Below are 13,211 nucleotides of genomic sequence, written 5' to 3'. Positions count from 1 at the left end.
AATAATAATAATAATCTTTAAAAGTATGTAATTCCATTAGATCTCTAGGTTACGAGGGCAAAATCCGAGATAAACTAAATTAATAGAATCGGACTTCGTATCGGACTATGAGCACATGCTCTGTGAAGTGACCTCAGATCAGCACTCTGCCACCCACACCGCGAACAGCTTGGATCTGACAAGCAAAGGCAATGGGCGGGGTTAGAATTTGTGGGTGATGTAGTTCTTGAACTCCTTCAGCGCACTGTGACAAGTAAGAGAGACTACATATCCCATCATCCTCCCAGAGCAAGAAAAAAGCTAATTACACTGCGCAGGAGATTTTTACTTTCCAGTTGAAGTCTGTCTGAATCAATTGCAAAACGTTATTTTTTTAGACTTTTTCTTTTTTGTATTTTTCATCTGATTGTATTACCGAGCGCTGTGTGGTGGGGGCACCGGCTTCCCGGCTCCTGAGTCCGGCGACATCAGGCAAGATGCTTTGTGGAGCGGCTGCAGAGAGGAACAAGGATCCGATACTGAGTGTGCTCCGGGAATGTGTGGATCCGAGCCTGCCGATCCAGGCACTGGAGATAGCCTCGGGGACCGGCCAGCACGTCATGCATTTTGCCCGGGCTCTGCCCAATGTCACCTGGCAGCCGTCAGAGGTGGAGCAAAGGTCCCTAGAAAGGTAAACCAACTTGCAACAACCGGGCTATAGCGTAATCGTAAATTAAACAGATCATGTTTATTCCGATGTAAGATACATATAGAAGCGTGTTTAATGTATATCGTAAATCTTGCTGTTACACTTCTTGTGCATTTCAGAAAGCACATCTGGTGACTAGATTATATGGGTTCATTCATATGCAAACAACAACACGTCCTGTATTTAATACAATATATGTCCATTAGGAAGTATGTGTGTGGCACAAATATAATATCATTCATATAGTTCCTTCTCCAGCTGTGTTCCCTAAATCGTTTGTCGTTTTCCTCTTAGCATCTGTGCCTACAGAGAGGCACTGCGGCTGGGGAACGTGAAGCCGCCACTCGCCCTGGACTCGTCACAGAGCTGGGAGACATGGGGGGGGACTCAGCCCAGCTCCCTGCACCTGATCACCAACATCAACATGATCCACATCTCTGCACTGAGCTGCACTGAGGTGAGACACACAGCGGCCTCAACTTCGGCAAAGCGTTTATAAAACAAGATCACTGGAGGGATCTACTAACGGTAGCACATGGGGGCAGGCTGGCCCTGTAGTGGCTTGCATGTTTAGTATGACATTACCCTCACCATGAAATAGGTTGCATCTAAAGTGGCTTGTTTGTTTGGCTTTGTAGGGATTGTTTAAGGGAGCAGGAAAGCTTCTGAAACCTGGTGGATTGCTCCTGACGTACGGGGTAAGGAAATTGTGCAGCTTTGATCTATATGTTAAGCTGTCTGTTTTAAATGCTTTGGGGTGTTCTTTTTGTTTTTTAATTGCAGAAGATTAGATTAAACATTGAATGAACACTGTGGTCTGTGAATGCACTGGAGCACACTGCTGACAGACTTTCTTTTGACTATTTGAGAAGGTTCTGCGCATACAATACCCCCCATCCCTTCCCATTTTAATGTGATTACAATCATTCTACTGGAGTTCTGTTCTAATATTTACTTACAATGTTCTTCTACTACTCAGTCAGACTGACTTCCCTTGTGTTGAGAAACAATGTAATATTGTAACCTTTCATCATCATACGTCAATATATTCAACCTTCCTGTCTTTCCCTCCAGCCCTATGCAATTAATGGACTGATCACCCCACAGAGCAATGTGGATTTCAATCAGAGTCTGAGACAGAGGTAAGCGTGCCCACAGGTCTGGGAGTATTTCATAATTCCATTTTATTTTAAAAGAAAGAGCTGTTCCAATTAAGAATTCTGCCAGGAGATTTCCCTCTGGTGGTGGGCAAACCAGGGCTCCTCTAGAAATGTGTTTTTTCAATGTCAGGATTTTTAGCTGATGGGAGATGGATCCCCTTTTTGTAATCACTTGCCACTGTCTCTCGGCTCCCACCACTAGAATCCCCTGCCTGCTAGTCCTCAGCTCTAAGTAGTGAGGCACACGGCCTCCCAGTTGCAAGCTGTGTAGGTTGACATACTTCCAGTCCAGTAACACAGATTCTGTTGTCTGATCCGACTCCCTGGTAGGAATCCGGAGTGGGGTCTGCGAGACACCGCCCTCCTGGGAGCACTAGCGGAGCAGAACGGGATGTTCCTGGAGAGAGTGGTGCGTCTTTTATTTAAAATAAACATTTGGGTCATTCCTCTTTCTTTGCTGTACTAAGAACCTGGAGTCGTCTGTGTCAGTCCAAGGGAGAACCAGCCTTTGTCAGGCTATAAGTATACAAGTATCATTTTGAAGAGTACAGCCGTACATAATAGGGGAGAGATGGAATGACCCTTGTTTCGTAGATGTAATTCAGTGTAGCTGTGCCCATGACAGCCCCACTCTTTCATAAACATATTTTTCTTGATTTGCAGGTGGACATGCCAGCCAATAACAAGTGCCTCCTTTTCCGTAAAGAGAACACACCATAGACACGGCAGAATGCTGCTGCACAGTCTACAAGCTACAGGGTTAAGATAATCCCATTTATTCCATGTCTAATAACAGAGAACCAAGTCATAAAACACTGCACTCACGCACCCCTGGGAGGCTTTCTGAATTGTTGTCCTTTGTTTTGTGTAAAATGGGTCTGCTGTTGTATCCTGGGCATCTCTGAAACATTAGTCTTGATAGTTCTCTTCAGCAATTAAATAAAGAAGCTAGCACAGTGCTCTGGATTCAGTAAGCACATACTACAATGAACTTTATATGATTTTTTTTTCCTTTGTTTTATTTCTCACAAAATTGTTTGTATTACAAAGGAACACATTAACTTTTGCATTGCCAGACAAAATTGCTATAATAAATCATAAATGATATTAGTATTTAATTAATTTTATAACACAAAATAAACTGCTTGTTTTTAAATGGTTTATTCAGACGTTAGTCTGCAAATCCTTTGTCAGAACATACAGTTACAGAATGTACTAGTAACACATATATATATATATATACTTAGGATGGGGTATTGCTGCAATAGCAAGTTGGCTGAAAACAGCAACGTTCAGAAAAGTACTACTGAGGTAGCTGATACAAATGATTCTATCCAAAACATCATCTTCCTGACCAATAAAATAGCAATAAAACGGAGCACAGCTATCCCGTCCTGCACCTCAACCATGACCAGTAGAGGGCCCTCTTGATCTCCAGTTAACCTTGGCCAGGGTCACCTCCAGGTGGCGGGTGTTGAAGAAGGCCAGGCCTACCTTCTTATCGCAGAGGACCTCCTCCAGACTGAAATGGGCGTTCCCTGAATCCTGGTCCTCGATCGGCTCAGTCAGCCGGCCCACAATGGCAAAGTCGCTACAGCACAAGCTAGGCATCATCTTGCTCTTGGGCATGCAGGCTTTGCAGGGCCTGCCCTTTCGCTGGGGGCAGTTGTCCTCACACTGCTCCTGTGCTGCAGATCCACATTATATGAGAGAGACCCACAACTATATATATATATATATATATATATATATATTCATATTCTATACACACACGTGTAATTTCTAAAAGCCTTGAGATGTCTCATTCAGGTACTAAAAAGTTCAGAAGATTGACACTGTACCGCTACCCTGCCACCCTGCCTGTCTACTGACCTGTGGAGGGGGAGGGGTGGCTGGGAGATTCCAAGAACTTATTTCCTCCCCTTTGATCCAAGACTAATGATCTGTTCAGTTCATCTCCATTTTAGTGCACTAAGTTATCCAGTGGGGGGGGTGGGACAAAAAAAAAAAAAAAAAAGTAGAAAAATTATAAATTTATTTAGATTACAGTGTGGAGTAACCTAATAGGTTCTACTGCGCTTTACTTGTTATTCCCAGTTGAATAAAAATGAACACAAGTAACACCTTTTAGGTCACTAAGGAATATGAATTAATACAGGACCAAGGTATACTGTTAACTGTTTTATTGTGAAAAAGGCTGCATTTCAGTCTTAAATAACATCAAAACTGTACAATCAAGAATAAAAAAAGGTTTTTTTGAGAACACCAAAAAAAAAAAGCATTCTTCATTAAATTCACCCAGCAGCTTCAACCAAACAGAAATAGTGTTTACACATTTTAATAAAAACTTACTAGTTTTGTTCCCTCCCCTCCCCTCCCTTGACAGGGAAGAAAAAAAAATGAAAAAAACAACTGACTCCTAAACCTTCTGCAAGGAATTTGCATACATTACCAAAAGGGGCTACAAGTCACCCATCTTGATCAATAAAACCCATTAATGAACACTGCTTTTTAATACTTTCTGCAAAATCCCTTTACACTGATTGAATTTGACTGTTTATTTGTGCACCACAAGGTATGTTTAAAAAATATAATAATATATTTTCTGGCTAATATCACATCCTCTTTATGACACAGTTTACCTTTGATTCAAATGGGAGTTGTATGTACTGTAGCAAAGGAGAAACTTGGTGTTCAAATAATGAGATCACATTTCTTTACACTCCTCTCACCGTAGTCCCTTGACCATAATACCAGCAGCTGTCAATGTAGCCAGTATGGTAAAGGAAAAATTGGTCATGGGACATAATACATCAACCTCCCATCCTCACCCATTTCTCTACTGTGTGGTGCTTCACTGACAATCAGCTTTCATAGGCCATGAGTAAATATAACGTGTAGAAATGGAATGGAAATTGAGAACTAAGAAATAGACTTTAGAAGGGTAATGGAGAGTATTAATAATGCATCCGGTGAAAGCAGTTCAAAGCATCACAACCCTCATTTGGATGCCCTTTTTGGGAACCCCTGATCCCTCCGAAAACAACCTAGCACTCAGCAAACATCTAGTCCGCTTCATCTGCCAGACTGGTAAAAGGAGGGAGGGATGCAGCAGATTCTGCAGATATAGGGATTTCTGTGACACGCCCAATCGACATGACTCCCTGAAGCATGCATGTGCAGTATATAAGCCTCTCTTGGGGGGGGGGGGGGGGGGGGGAGTGTAGTTTTCCTTTATATTCCTTTTAAAAGCAACTAGAAAACTTAAAAAAAGGAAAATACTGCTAAAGCTGCAACTGTGGTGTGGGTTCAATATCATACTAGAACATGCAACATGGAATATTGCATGCCTCAAACTGCAAGCTTCATGGGTATCAACAGTTTTCTTTCATTTGTATTAAGCCAAGTTTTAGCACAAGGAGATGGCATCTAAACACAAGCCTGGAAGACCACTGTGTTACATACCAGATAAGCAAATGAAAAACATTAAGAGTGTAGCAGGCTGCTGTCTCAACATCAAGCTCCAGTATGAATAGTTCTGTGGGTTTTACTTCACCTGATTTAGTTTCCAACAGCAGATTAGACTCATTCCTTCTTTATGACACCCAAAAACCCATGGCAATAATAAGAAATGTTGAATAAATCCTATTTAAAATGAACTGTTGCAAACAATGTTTCTCAATGTAAAACAATTGTGGGTTTTCCAACGACAGGGTCCTCAGAAGAGCCCCAGCTAGTGTATTTTAAGTAGCCCTTCCTATTTAAAAACTGTACCCTTGTGAGGACAATGCAGCTTATTATCCAAGGAGAAAATGAATCGCATAAAGCCCAATATGAAAGTGGAGGGGGTTGTCTGGGAATGTGGCTGTGTGAAAAAGACAAGTTTAAAGTTTAACCCTGCTGTGGAGAAATAAATTCTGCAAAGTATAATAATGGAAATTTGGTCCATCTTGTTTAGGTTAAAAGGGAGTGTCCTAAAACCGTTACAAATACAACAAACTCAAGTATCCAGATTTTGGAAATCATTACAGTAAGAATTTTAGTGATTTAGCAATTCATGCAGTGGATTTCTGTTGCAGGGAAAAACAGACAGGTTCAGATTTCTCTTTTTAATTTGTGTACATACATCCTCAAGACAAGTACAGCACAGGAATTAATCCTGTGAAAGTCAAGGGACTGACAGCACTAGAGAATGTAACTTTTTTTTTTTTTTTCTTAATTTGTTTAAAATCCAGGGACTGACCACTCCAGACATTTATAAAATTGTCCAGAGATATTTAAAGGAAAATAAGAACCTGACTGCTAATCCTTCTGATTAACACACATTGTGACACTCAAATTTTTTTCTATGATTTGTTAACAAAGTTTGTGCAAATGGTGTAAACTAATGACTAGTGCATTAATTTTAAGAATCTGGAGAGTCTGAAGTGTGAATCACTCAGAAATCCGGAGACAGAGAGAGCAAGAACGAGACAAAGTGGCAAATAGAGAATTTCTCAGGCAAAAAACAAACATTGATGCCTTTTGTTTTTAAGCTGTTGTAATTTTAAAGTCCAGGAGATGATGCTTTTTGATGTAACCCCTAAACCTCTCAAAGTCTTAAGCTCCCCTGTTTGGAGGGCTAAATACATTTTTTTTGAGGCAGGCCACCCCCAAAAGTGATGCACGGTCCCTTTGCGGAAAGCAAAGCAGCACAGAGGAATTTCAGTGCAAAAATTAATAAAAAGCTCTCTAGTTTCTCCAAGAAAAAAAAATAAAATTAAATAGCAATTAAAAAAAAAAAAAAAAAAAAGTTTTATTGTCAGACTCCAGGCACAGTGCATTCTGGCCAGGTGGAAGAGGAATTACCCCCAATTCCTGATTGGACAAAGAGGACTCTGTTAATGATAAGGCGACAGGGGAGATGGGGTCTTATTGGAGGACAGACTTTGGTGCTGGTGGAGTCTTAATCCTGATTGGTAGCATGGGAATTCCAGTGGGCAGTGATTTCAAATCTCGTCTGTGGAAGGAACAGAGAGGTTGGGTGGGGAGTTCTTCGTTATGACTGGGGGCATTCTGAAAATGCCTAAACCGGGCCAGAGTCTGTCTTGCAGAGGTCTGATGGCTCTGGCCTGCACCTGCATGCTAAGAGATCTTGCAGTTGTTCCTGGCACAGTTCTGAGGAGGGCTCTGGGGGGGCCTGATGGATTTGGAGCGTTTCAAGCTGTTCCCCTTGCTGCCCCCCGGCGTGTTAGCGAGCGAGTAGGAGCGACCATGCATCATGACAGCGTTCATCCCGTTGGCCATGGAGAAGGACTTGAGGTGGCTCTTGATGGCCACGGGTAGTGGCAGCTTGTCGATGAGGTGAACCGGGGTGCACGACACGATGGCTCGGCAGCACAGGTCCTGCAGGGTGAAAACTGCAGAGTGGAAACAAACACACAAAGCTATTTATTACACACACAAAAACAGCCTCCCACAACAGACAGCAGTTCAAAAGGCGTACTCTCCTAAACATGGCTGATCTACACATAAACGCAGACTCTGCAGTACAAGGTTGTGTTTCACTCCCTTTCATAAGACCTGTATAATAATATATTTCATTTTTAGAGAAGCAATCAACTGATATTCATTTTTCTCAAAATACCAAAGGAATAACAATGCTGGTCTACTAATCTACAATACAAAGCCTCTATTCACCCCCTACTCGATCAAAAGCTGAATGGTACAAATCATTTGAAAAATCAAGAAATAAAAATCGGGTTAATTTATTATTCACGTTAAGCATTAGTTTTAATTTAAGATATTAAAATGAAAAGTCTCTTCCAAAATTAACATGGTCATGCAGTGATTTTCCATTTATCCACCAGAGGGCAGTCACGTTGCACTGTCAATGACAGAAAGTGCCACACAACTCTTACAAGTTCTTTTTTCAGGATTCACGATGTTGAAAAGAAAAAAAAAAAACCACAAAATCGATGACAATCTTCTGCTACAATATTCAGGATATTTGGCAAGTACATAAGAATGTGGTAGACCAGTCAGGATCAGTTTAATATCAGGCTAAAAGAAAATCCAGATCAGGTAATGCAAAATTATTGTTTAGCTTTATTTCAGGAAAAAGTGTGCAGGTGCTCAAGTGACAACTAAATGGCTGCTGTCTGCACTGTCCTAGGAAACATCAGCTGTAGGAAAGCCTTTGGGTATTCCAGCCCCAACACTCCCATCAAGTCATTTTTTCATAATGGTGTGGAAAAGCCATCAAATCAAATCAGTTCCTGCCTTACAGTATCCTCATTGGCGTTTGTTGGCAACTGGAAAATAAACACCAAAGTGGTGCATTAGAAGCACTTGGGCAGTGCCTATAAAGGAATGTTTCTAATGCTGCCTAATGTATCCAGAGCAGAAGCTCAGCCAGCAGCAGACAGTGCATTAGAAACACTCATGAGAATTCGATTTTGCGGTTAAAAAAAAATCTAAAATTTAATTACAGTGAGAGACTGTTGTCTCTAATTAAATGTAGCTGGAGTGAAATCAGGATAATCTGGTTGCTGGACAGTAATGGAGAGTTTTGCTGAATGCAGCTATGTGATATACAATTTACTGCCTTTTTGTGGGCAAGTCCCAATTTTTTCTAAAGAACTAACCACAGGCTTATGGTACAGTACAAAGGATTGCTTGGGAAATGAGGCTGTAAGCAGATTCAATAGTTGAAGTGAAATAAACATGCATCACCCCAATTCTCACCTTTTACCCCCTCCCCCAATACTGCTCACACTTCATCCCAACCGCCTTCAAACCAAACATCCCGCTCAAACTCTGCAGCCCCTCACCTCTGTTGGGTTTCCAGAACTTCTCCATGCCGTGCCGCATCAGGACGATACGCGAGAGCTCCGTGAAAGACTCTATGACGTTGAAGTTGCAGAGGGGGCTAACCTCGAAGAAGGTCATGCCGTTCTTCTCTGCGTAGGCGCGTGCCTGCTCCGTTGGCACCTGGCGTTTGAATGCCAAGTGAAGCCGGTTTCCTACCAGGATCCGCGGCACTCCAGGCGCATGCTGGTAAAATAGACATATAGGAGTTAAGGGGTGTGGATTCTCTCTATAAAAGGTGCGGAGGACTGGATGGCAAAAGGACATTCTCCACACATTATATTGATGAATGTACTAGCTGATACTGAAATGCACTAGCCAAAATGTGTCTTTTTTCTAACAGTTTTTAAGTTTTACTTAAATATTCTTAAAGGTGAAGCCCCCTTTGCACTAGTGTTGTTCAACTGCCTTTAAAAAAAAAAGTAAGGTACTGACAACACTTGCATCTCCTTCACTGAAGGACTGTTCAAAACCTAGTGCTGGTATCTGCATTGACACAGCATCCACACTGCCTCCACTGGCTGTATGAAACTTTTAAGCTGTGGAATACTGTTTTTGAAATCTGAATGATAATGCTAAAGGCTTTCTATGGAGGAGCAGGAAGTTAGTGTCTGTTTAAAAAAGGAAACACTTAAAATAACACCCTCACCCCTAAGTAAACAGGACATCCTGGAAGGGAACTGAAAAAAACTCATTCCACAGAGGCAGGAAACAGAGGAGTGAACAAGCATTAAAACAGAAGCCTGGAAGAGGATTTCAACATAATAAAAGTATGTCTTTAAAAGCAGAAGGGGAGCTAATGCAAATCCACAAATTTTATTTTGAAGTCACTGGCAATTTGACAAGCCATACAATAGAGAACACTAGGGGCCGACACTGTCCAACAGCAGCTGTGAGGGAGCCTGCCAGACTCGCCTCACCCAGGCTCAGCAGTTCTTTTATGGAATTCAGAATGAAACTAAGCAAACTATCCATAAACAAACTAAAATCTCATCTCAGACAGAAATGGAATTTAAGTTCCACTGGCCCGAGCTGAACTGGAATTGGTGTGCAGCCAATAGCACATATATCAGAGCAGAGAGGGAGCCGAGACATGCAGGAAAAAGATCATTCAAGCCAAGAAAGGATTAACTGAAATCCTAGCAGATGGGTGTGTGTGTGTGTGTGTGAACTCCAGTTCTACCTGGAACGGACATGTGTAGGACCACAAGTTTCTTTGCAACGTCTTACCTCGTCTATCTCGCGGATCCAACGGTCAATGCCGTCAAAGGACCAGCGGTTAGTGATGTCATAAACCAACAGGATTCCCTTGGAGGAAAACAGACAAAAAAAAAACCTCACATCAGGGCATCATTACAACAGGCTAATAAAACTGAAAGCACACACCCCTTTTCAGGGGGCAGATTGCACCTCAAGTCACTTCATCCACTTAGCAGCCAGTTACAAAGGACTTTGTCAGTGTTCCTCAAAACAGTTTGCTGTCATATCATTCTTCTGTTATATTATATATGCACTACTTCATCTGTTCTAGTACCCGACTTCTTTCATACTAAATGGCGTTTCCAATTAATATGTCTGCTGTTGGTTTTACCAAATGACAGACCCACCCTCCCAACTCCCTGGACAAAGAATGTAGTTCCCCTTACCTGCGCCCCTCTGGAGTAGGACCTGAAGATTGTGCAGAAACGGCCCTGTCCTGATGTGTCCCTGAAAGGTGGTCAGACACAAAAGGAATGGTGAAGAGTTTACAATACAACAGCAGGACTGTTTGGGGAAAACTAAAAACAGAAATATACTGGGGGGGATTCATCCACGATACTGCAATTAGTCATTTTGTGTGATAAATGACGTCAATGCAACTAGCAATCAGGCAGCTGTGGTTCCAGCTAAATCCGTACATCACTTTGATCAGGAGAATCAAGTAGAAAATCCACATTCCTCAAAACCATAAATAATTGGAGACCTTTTGAAATGTTTACTTAACAGCCAACACCTAACATCCTCTATAGAGCAGGAATTACTGCAAATCTTACAAAAAGTAAAACCAAATAGCTGTGTTAAGACAAACACAGAGCCATTTAACATGCCTAGAAAAATAGTCAAACTTTAAAAATCAATATCAATTATATATGTTAATTCTATAGTTTTTTTTTTCATCTAATCTCCAAAATTATCAAACATGAACCTAATTTACAGTAAAACAGATTGTTTCCATTTTACAATAGCATTTCATTGGTGTCACTTGGAAGCGCTTTAGTTTTCATAGAGTTGGAATCATACCACCACTGAGTCAATAACTACAAAACATTACTGTGTTGACCTAGTTTGTCTGGATACTGAGGATTTGATCTTTTAGGCGTGTCTGCAGCCCACGGTTACCCATGCGTTTACAAGCACAAATCTAATTGTAGCCAAATAGATTTTTTTTTAATTCTTGATAAGACCATATGAAAATCAGGATTTGAAGGAGCTGAAATGCTCTGATTGTACACATGCAAGGTTCATTTTCCCAGTGTGGACATGCAAACCATTGATGGTGAATGACACTGTTGAATAGTCAGCTCCGTTTTTGACCAGCTATCTAATTAGAAAGCAGTCACATACTGTAGCTTTCAAGTGTCCTAGGTGACTGACTTTGAACAAATAAGAAAGAAACAAAATAATGGACTGAAGTAGGGACAGGGTTAATATGCAACCTGACGGCAGAGACACAGAAAGAGCCCTAAATTTTATTCTCTCAAGTCAGGTTAAATTTAACTCTGCTTCACTTAAGCAAGACAGGAAGTTTAACCCACAAAACACCCTCATAAATGTGGGTTTAATCTGCTCTCAAAAGTACATCTTCTCTTTAAGTAAGACTGAATGCATAAATGATTAAATAATACAGTTAGCATTGCATTTCCTCATAACTGCAACATGTTATCATTTACACCTAGGAAACAGGCATGGAGGAGGATATACTAGAAGACAAATCAAACTGTCAGACAAATCAATTCTGTTGAGCAGACCAAAACTTGGCTCAGCTTGTAGTTCTGCAATTACAGTATTATACTGAATGTATACCTAACTCACAAAAATGTGCTTTTAAAAGCACTGAATATCAGTAAACCGAACATCTTCAGTTGCAGAGCTCATCAACTGATGTTGGACATAGACGATTTGTCAACATCCTACTTCTGATTCAGCCTACTGATTGGGTTTACTGAATGTGTTCACATTTCAGGAAATAACAGAAGGAACTCTTAACAACTTTACTTCCCAAGCAACAAGAAATAGCAGCATTTGTCAGCTGATTAACAAAACACAGAAGAGTAATGCAGCTTGGAAGCCAAAAAATACCAAGACAACATTAATTAGTTAATCTTACTGGTGCTGTTAATTTACAATAGAACAGCTGGTTTACACTACAGAATACTGTTATAGCACTGACCAGAGTTCCAGTTTGACACGTCTCCCATCCAGGAGGATTGTAGTGGTCTTGTAGTCAATTCCTGAAAGAAAAGAAGAATCATGTATCAGAAAGATGACATTTTTCGCCCCAAAGCTGTGTGTCGGATCATATTGTGTTCTGTGATGAAAGAAAAGCCATTCAAGAGGGCACAGGAAAATTAAAGTGGCCAAGCAATACAAAACATGACACGGCAGGGATTTTACTATTAAGTCACTAGTTGATTACACATTTCAGTTTTGGTCACATGTAATTGCATTTGATCACTTTGATGACTGTACACCTGTGAGTAATGGGACCTTAAATCACTCAACCCACAGCTCTACAAAGCAACAGCTGGTTGAAAACATTAATCCACACTAATTGGAATTAGAAAACTCTGATAATAAAATGCATTATATATAAAAACAAGTAAATAAACACTACTTAAATAAATAAATAAATAAATAAATAGGGTTAACGTTTGTGGCACTGGGCACTGTGGTTACTGACAGTTTATCGGGTCGGGTGTGCGAGACTTAAATCTTGACTGTTTTGGATGAATATGTTAAGCATTATCAGCATACAGTTTGATTATATCATAAAGCTGCTGATAAGGTGTTCCTGTAAATGAACAAATATCTAAAACCACGCCTGTTTAAATATTTATTAGGTAAATACTGTATTCTAAAGCAGACAGTCTACATCACTGTAAGGTTGTCAGATTGAGACTGAAGTATAATGACAACTGTCATGCTACCCTCGGTTATGGAACTGTACTCAACATAATAAAATTACAAAAAGCAATACAGCAGTAATACCTGCATTTCTAACAGGAAAAATATATCTGGAGACAAATCATATCACATACTTAGGGCTCTGTTTTTATTAATTTCACTTTTCGGTGCTTTCGCTTTTTATATACTCTATGAAAAATGTTTCCGGACACTTTCAGGTTTTTTCTGTCACAATATGTAGTAACTCACAGTACTTGCACGCTTCAATCGTACCTTCGTTCCTTTGCTGTCTTCCACAGCGACATCCTTATGGTCACTAGCATATTCTTCTGAGATTTTTGTGTGTTTAG

At 40.6% G+C, this 13,211-nt stretch overlaps 2 protein-coding genes across 2 annotated transcripts in view; one reads left to right on the top strand and one right to left on the bottom strand.

Annotated features, from left to right (window-relative positions):
- The first annotated feature begins 265 nt into the window (after positions 1-265).
- On the top strand, positions 266-3,009 carry mettl26 (methyltransferase like 26). Its single transcript, XM_034052258.3, has 6 exons — positions 266-670; positions 983-1,145; positions 1,327-1,386; positions 1,763-1,830; positions 2,179-2,257; positions 2,512-3,009. Exons 1-6 carry the CDS (start codon positions 477-479, stop codon positions 2,566-2,568), a joined length of 621 nt encoding a protein of 206 aa, XP_033908149.1. The 5' UTR covers positions 266-476; the 3' UTR covers positions 2,569-3,009.
- Positions 3,010-4,016: 1,007 nt separating this feature from the next.
- The window catches only part of LOC117431461 (ras-related protein Rab-40C), a 19,087-nt gene continuing 9,892 nt past the window's right edge, over positions 4,017-13,211 (bottom strand). The window contains exons 2-6 of the mRNA XM_034052381.3: positions 12,128-12,188; positions 10,344-10,404; positions 9,928-10,005; positions 8,661-8,883; positions 4,017-7,247 (exon numbers count right to left, since the gene is read on the bottom strand). Of these exons, the coding sequence (XP_033908272.1) occupies positions 6,973-7,247; positions 8,661-8,883; positions 9,928-10,005; positions 10,344-10,404; positions 12,128-12,188 (698 nt within the window). The 3' untranslated portion in view covers positions 4,017-6,972. The remainder of the gene's footprint in view (positions 7,248-8,660; positions 8,884-9,927; positions 10,006-10,343; positions 10,405-12,127; positions 12,189-13,211) is intronic.

Source organism: Acipenser ruthenus, chromosome 22 (assembly GCF_902713425.1).
Source record: "Acipenser ruthenus chromosome 22, fAciRut3.2 maternal haplotype, whole genome shotgun sequence".
In the NCBI taxonomy this organism is placed as follows: Eukaryota; Metazoa; Chordata; class Actinopteri; order Acipenseriformes; family Acipenseridae; genus Acipenser; species Acipenser ruthenus.
Note: the sequence above shows the minus strand (reverse complement) of the source record. Positions and strands in the feature narration are given on the sequence as shown.

Coding starts and splice junctions, on each gene's coding strand:
- mettl26 (XM_034052258.3), top strand. CDS start 477: ATGCTTTGTGGAGCGGCTGCAGAGAGGAACAAGGATCCGATACTGAGT. Junction 671..982: donor GAGCAAAGGTCCCTAGAAAG/GTAAACCAACTT, acceptor TTTTCCTCTTAG/CATCTGTGCCTACAGAGAGG. Junction 1,831..2,178: donor AATCAGAGTCTGAGACAGAG/GTAAGCGTGCCC, acceptor ACTCCCTGGTAG/GAATCCGGAGTGGGGTCTGC.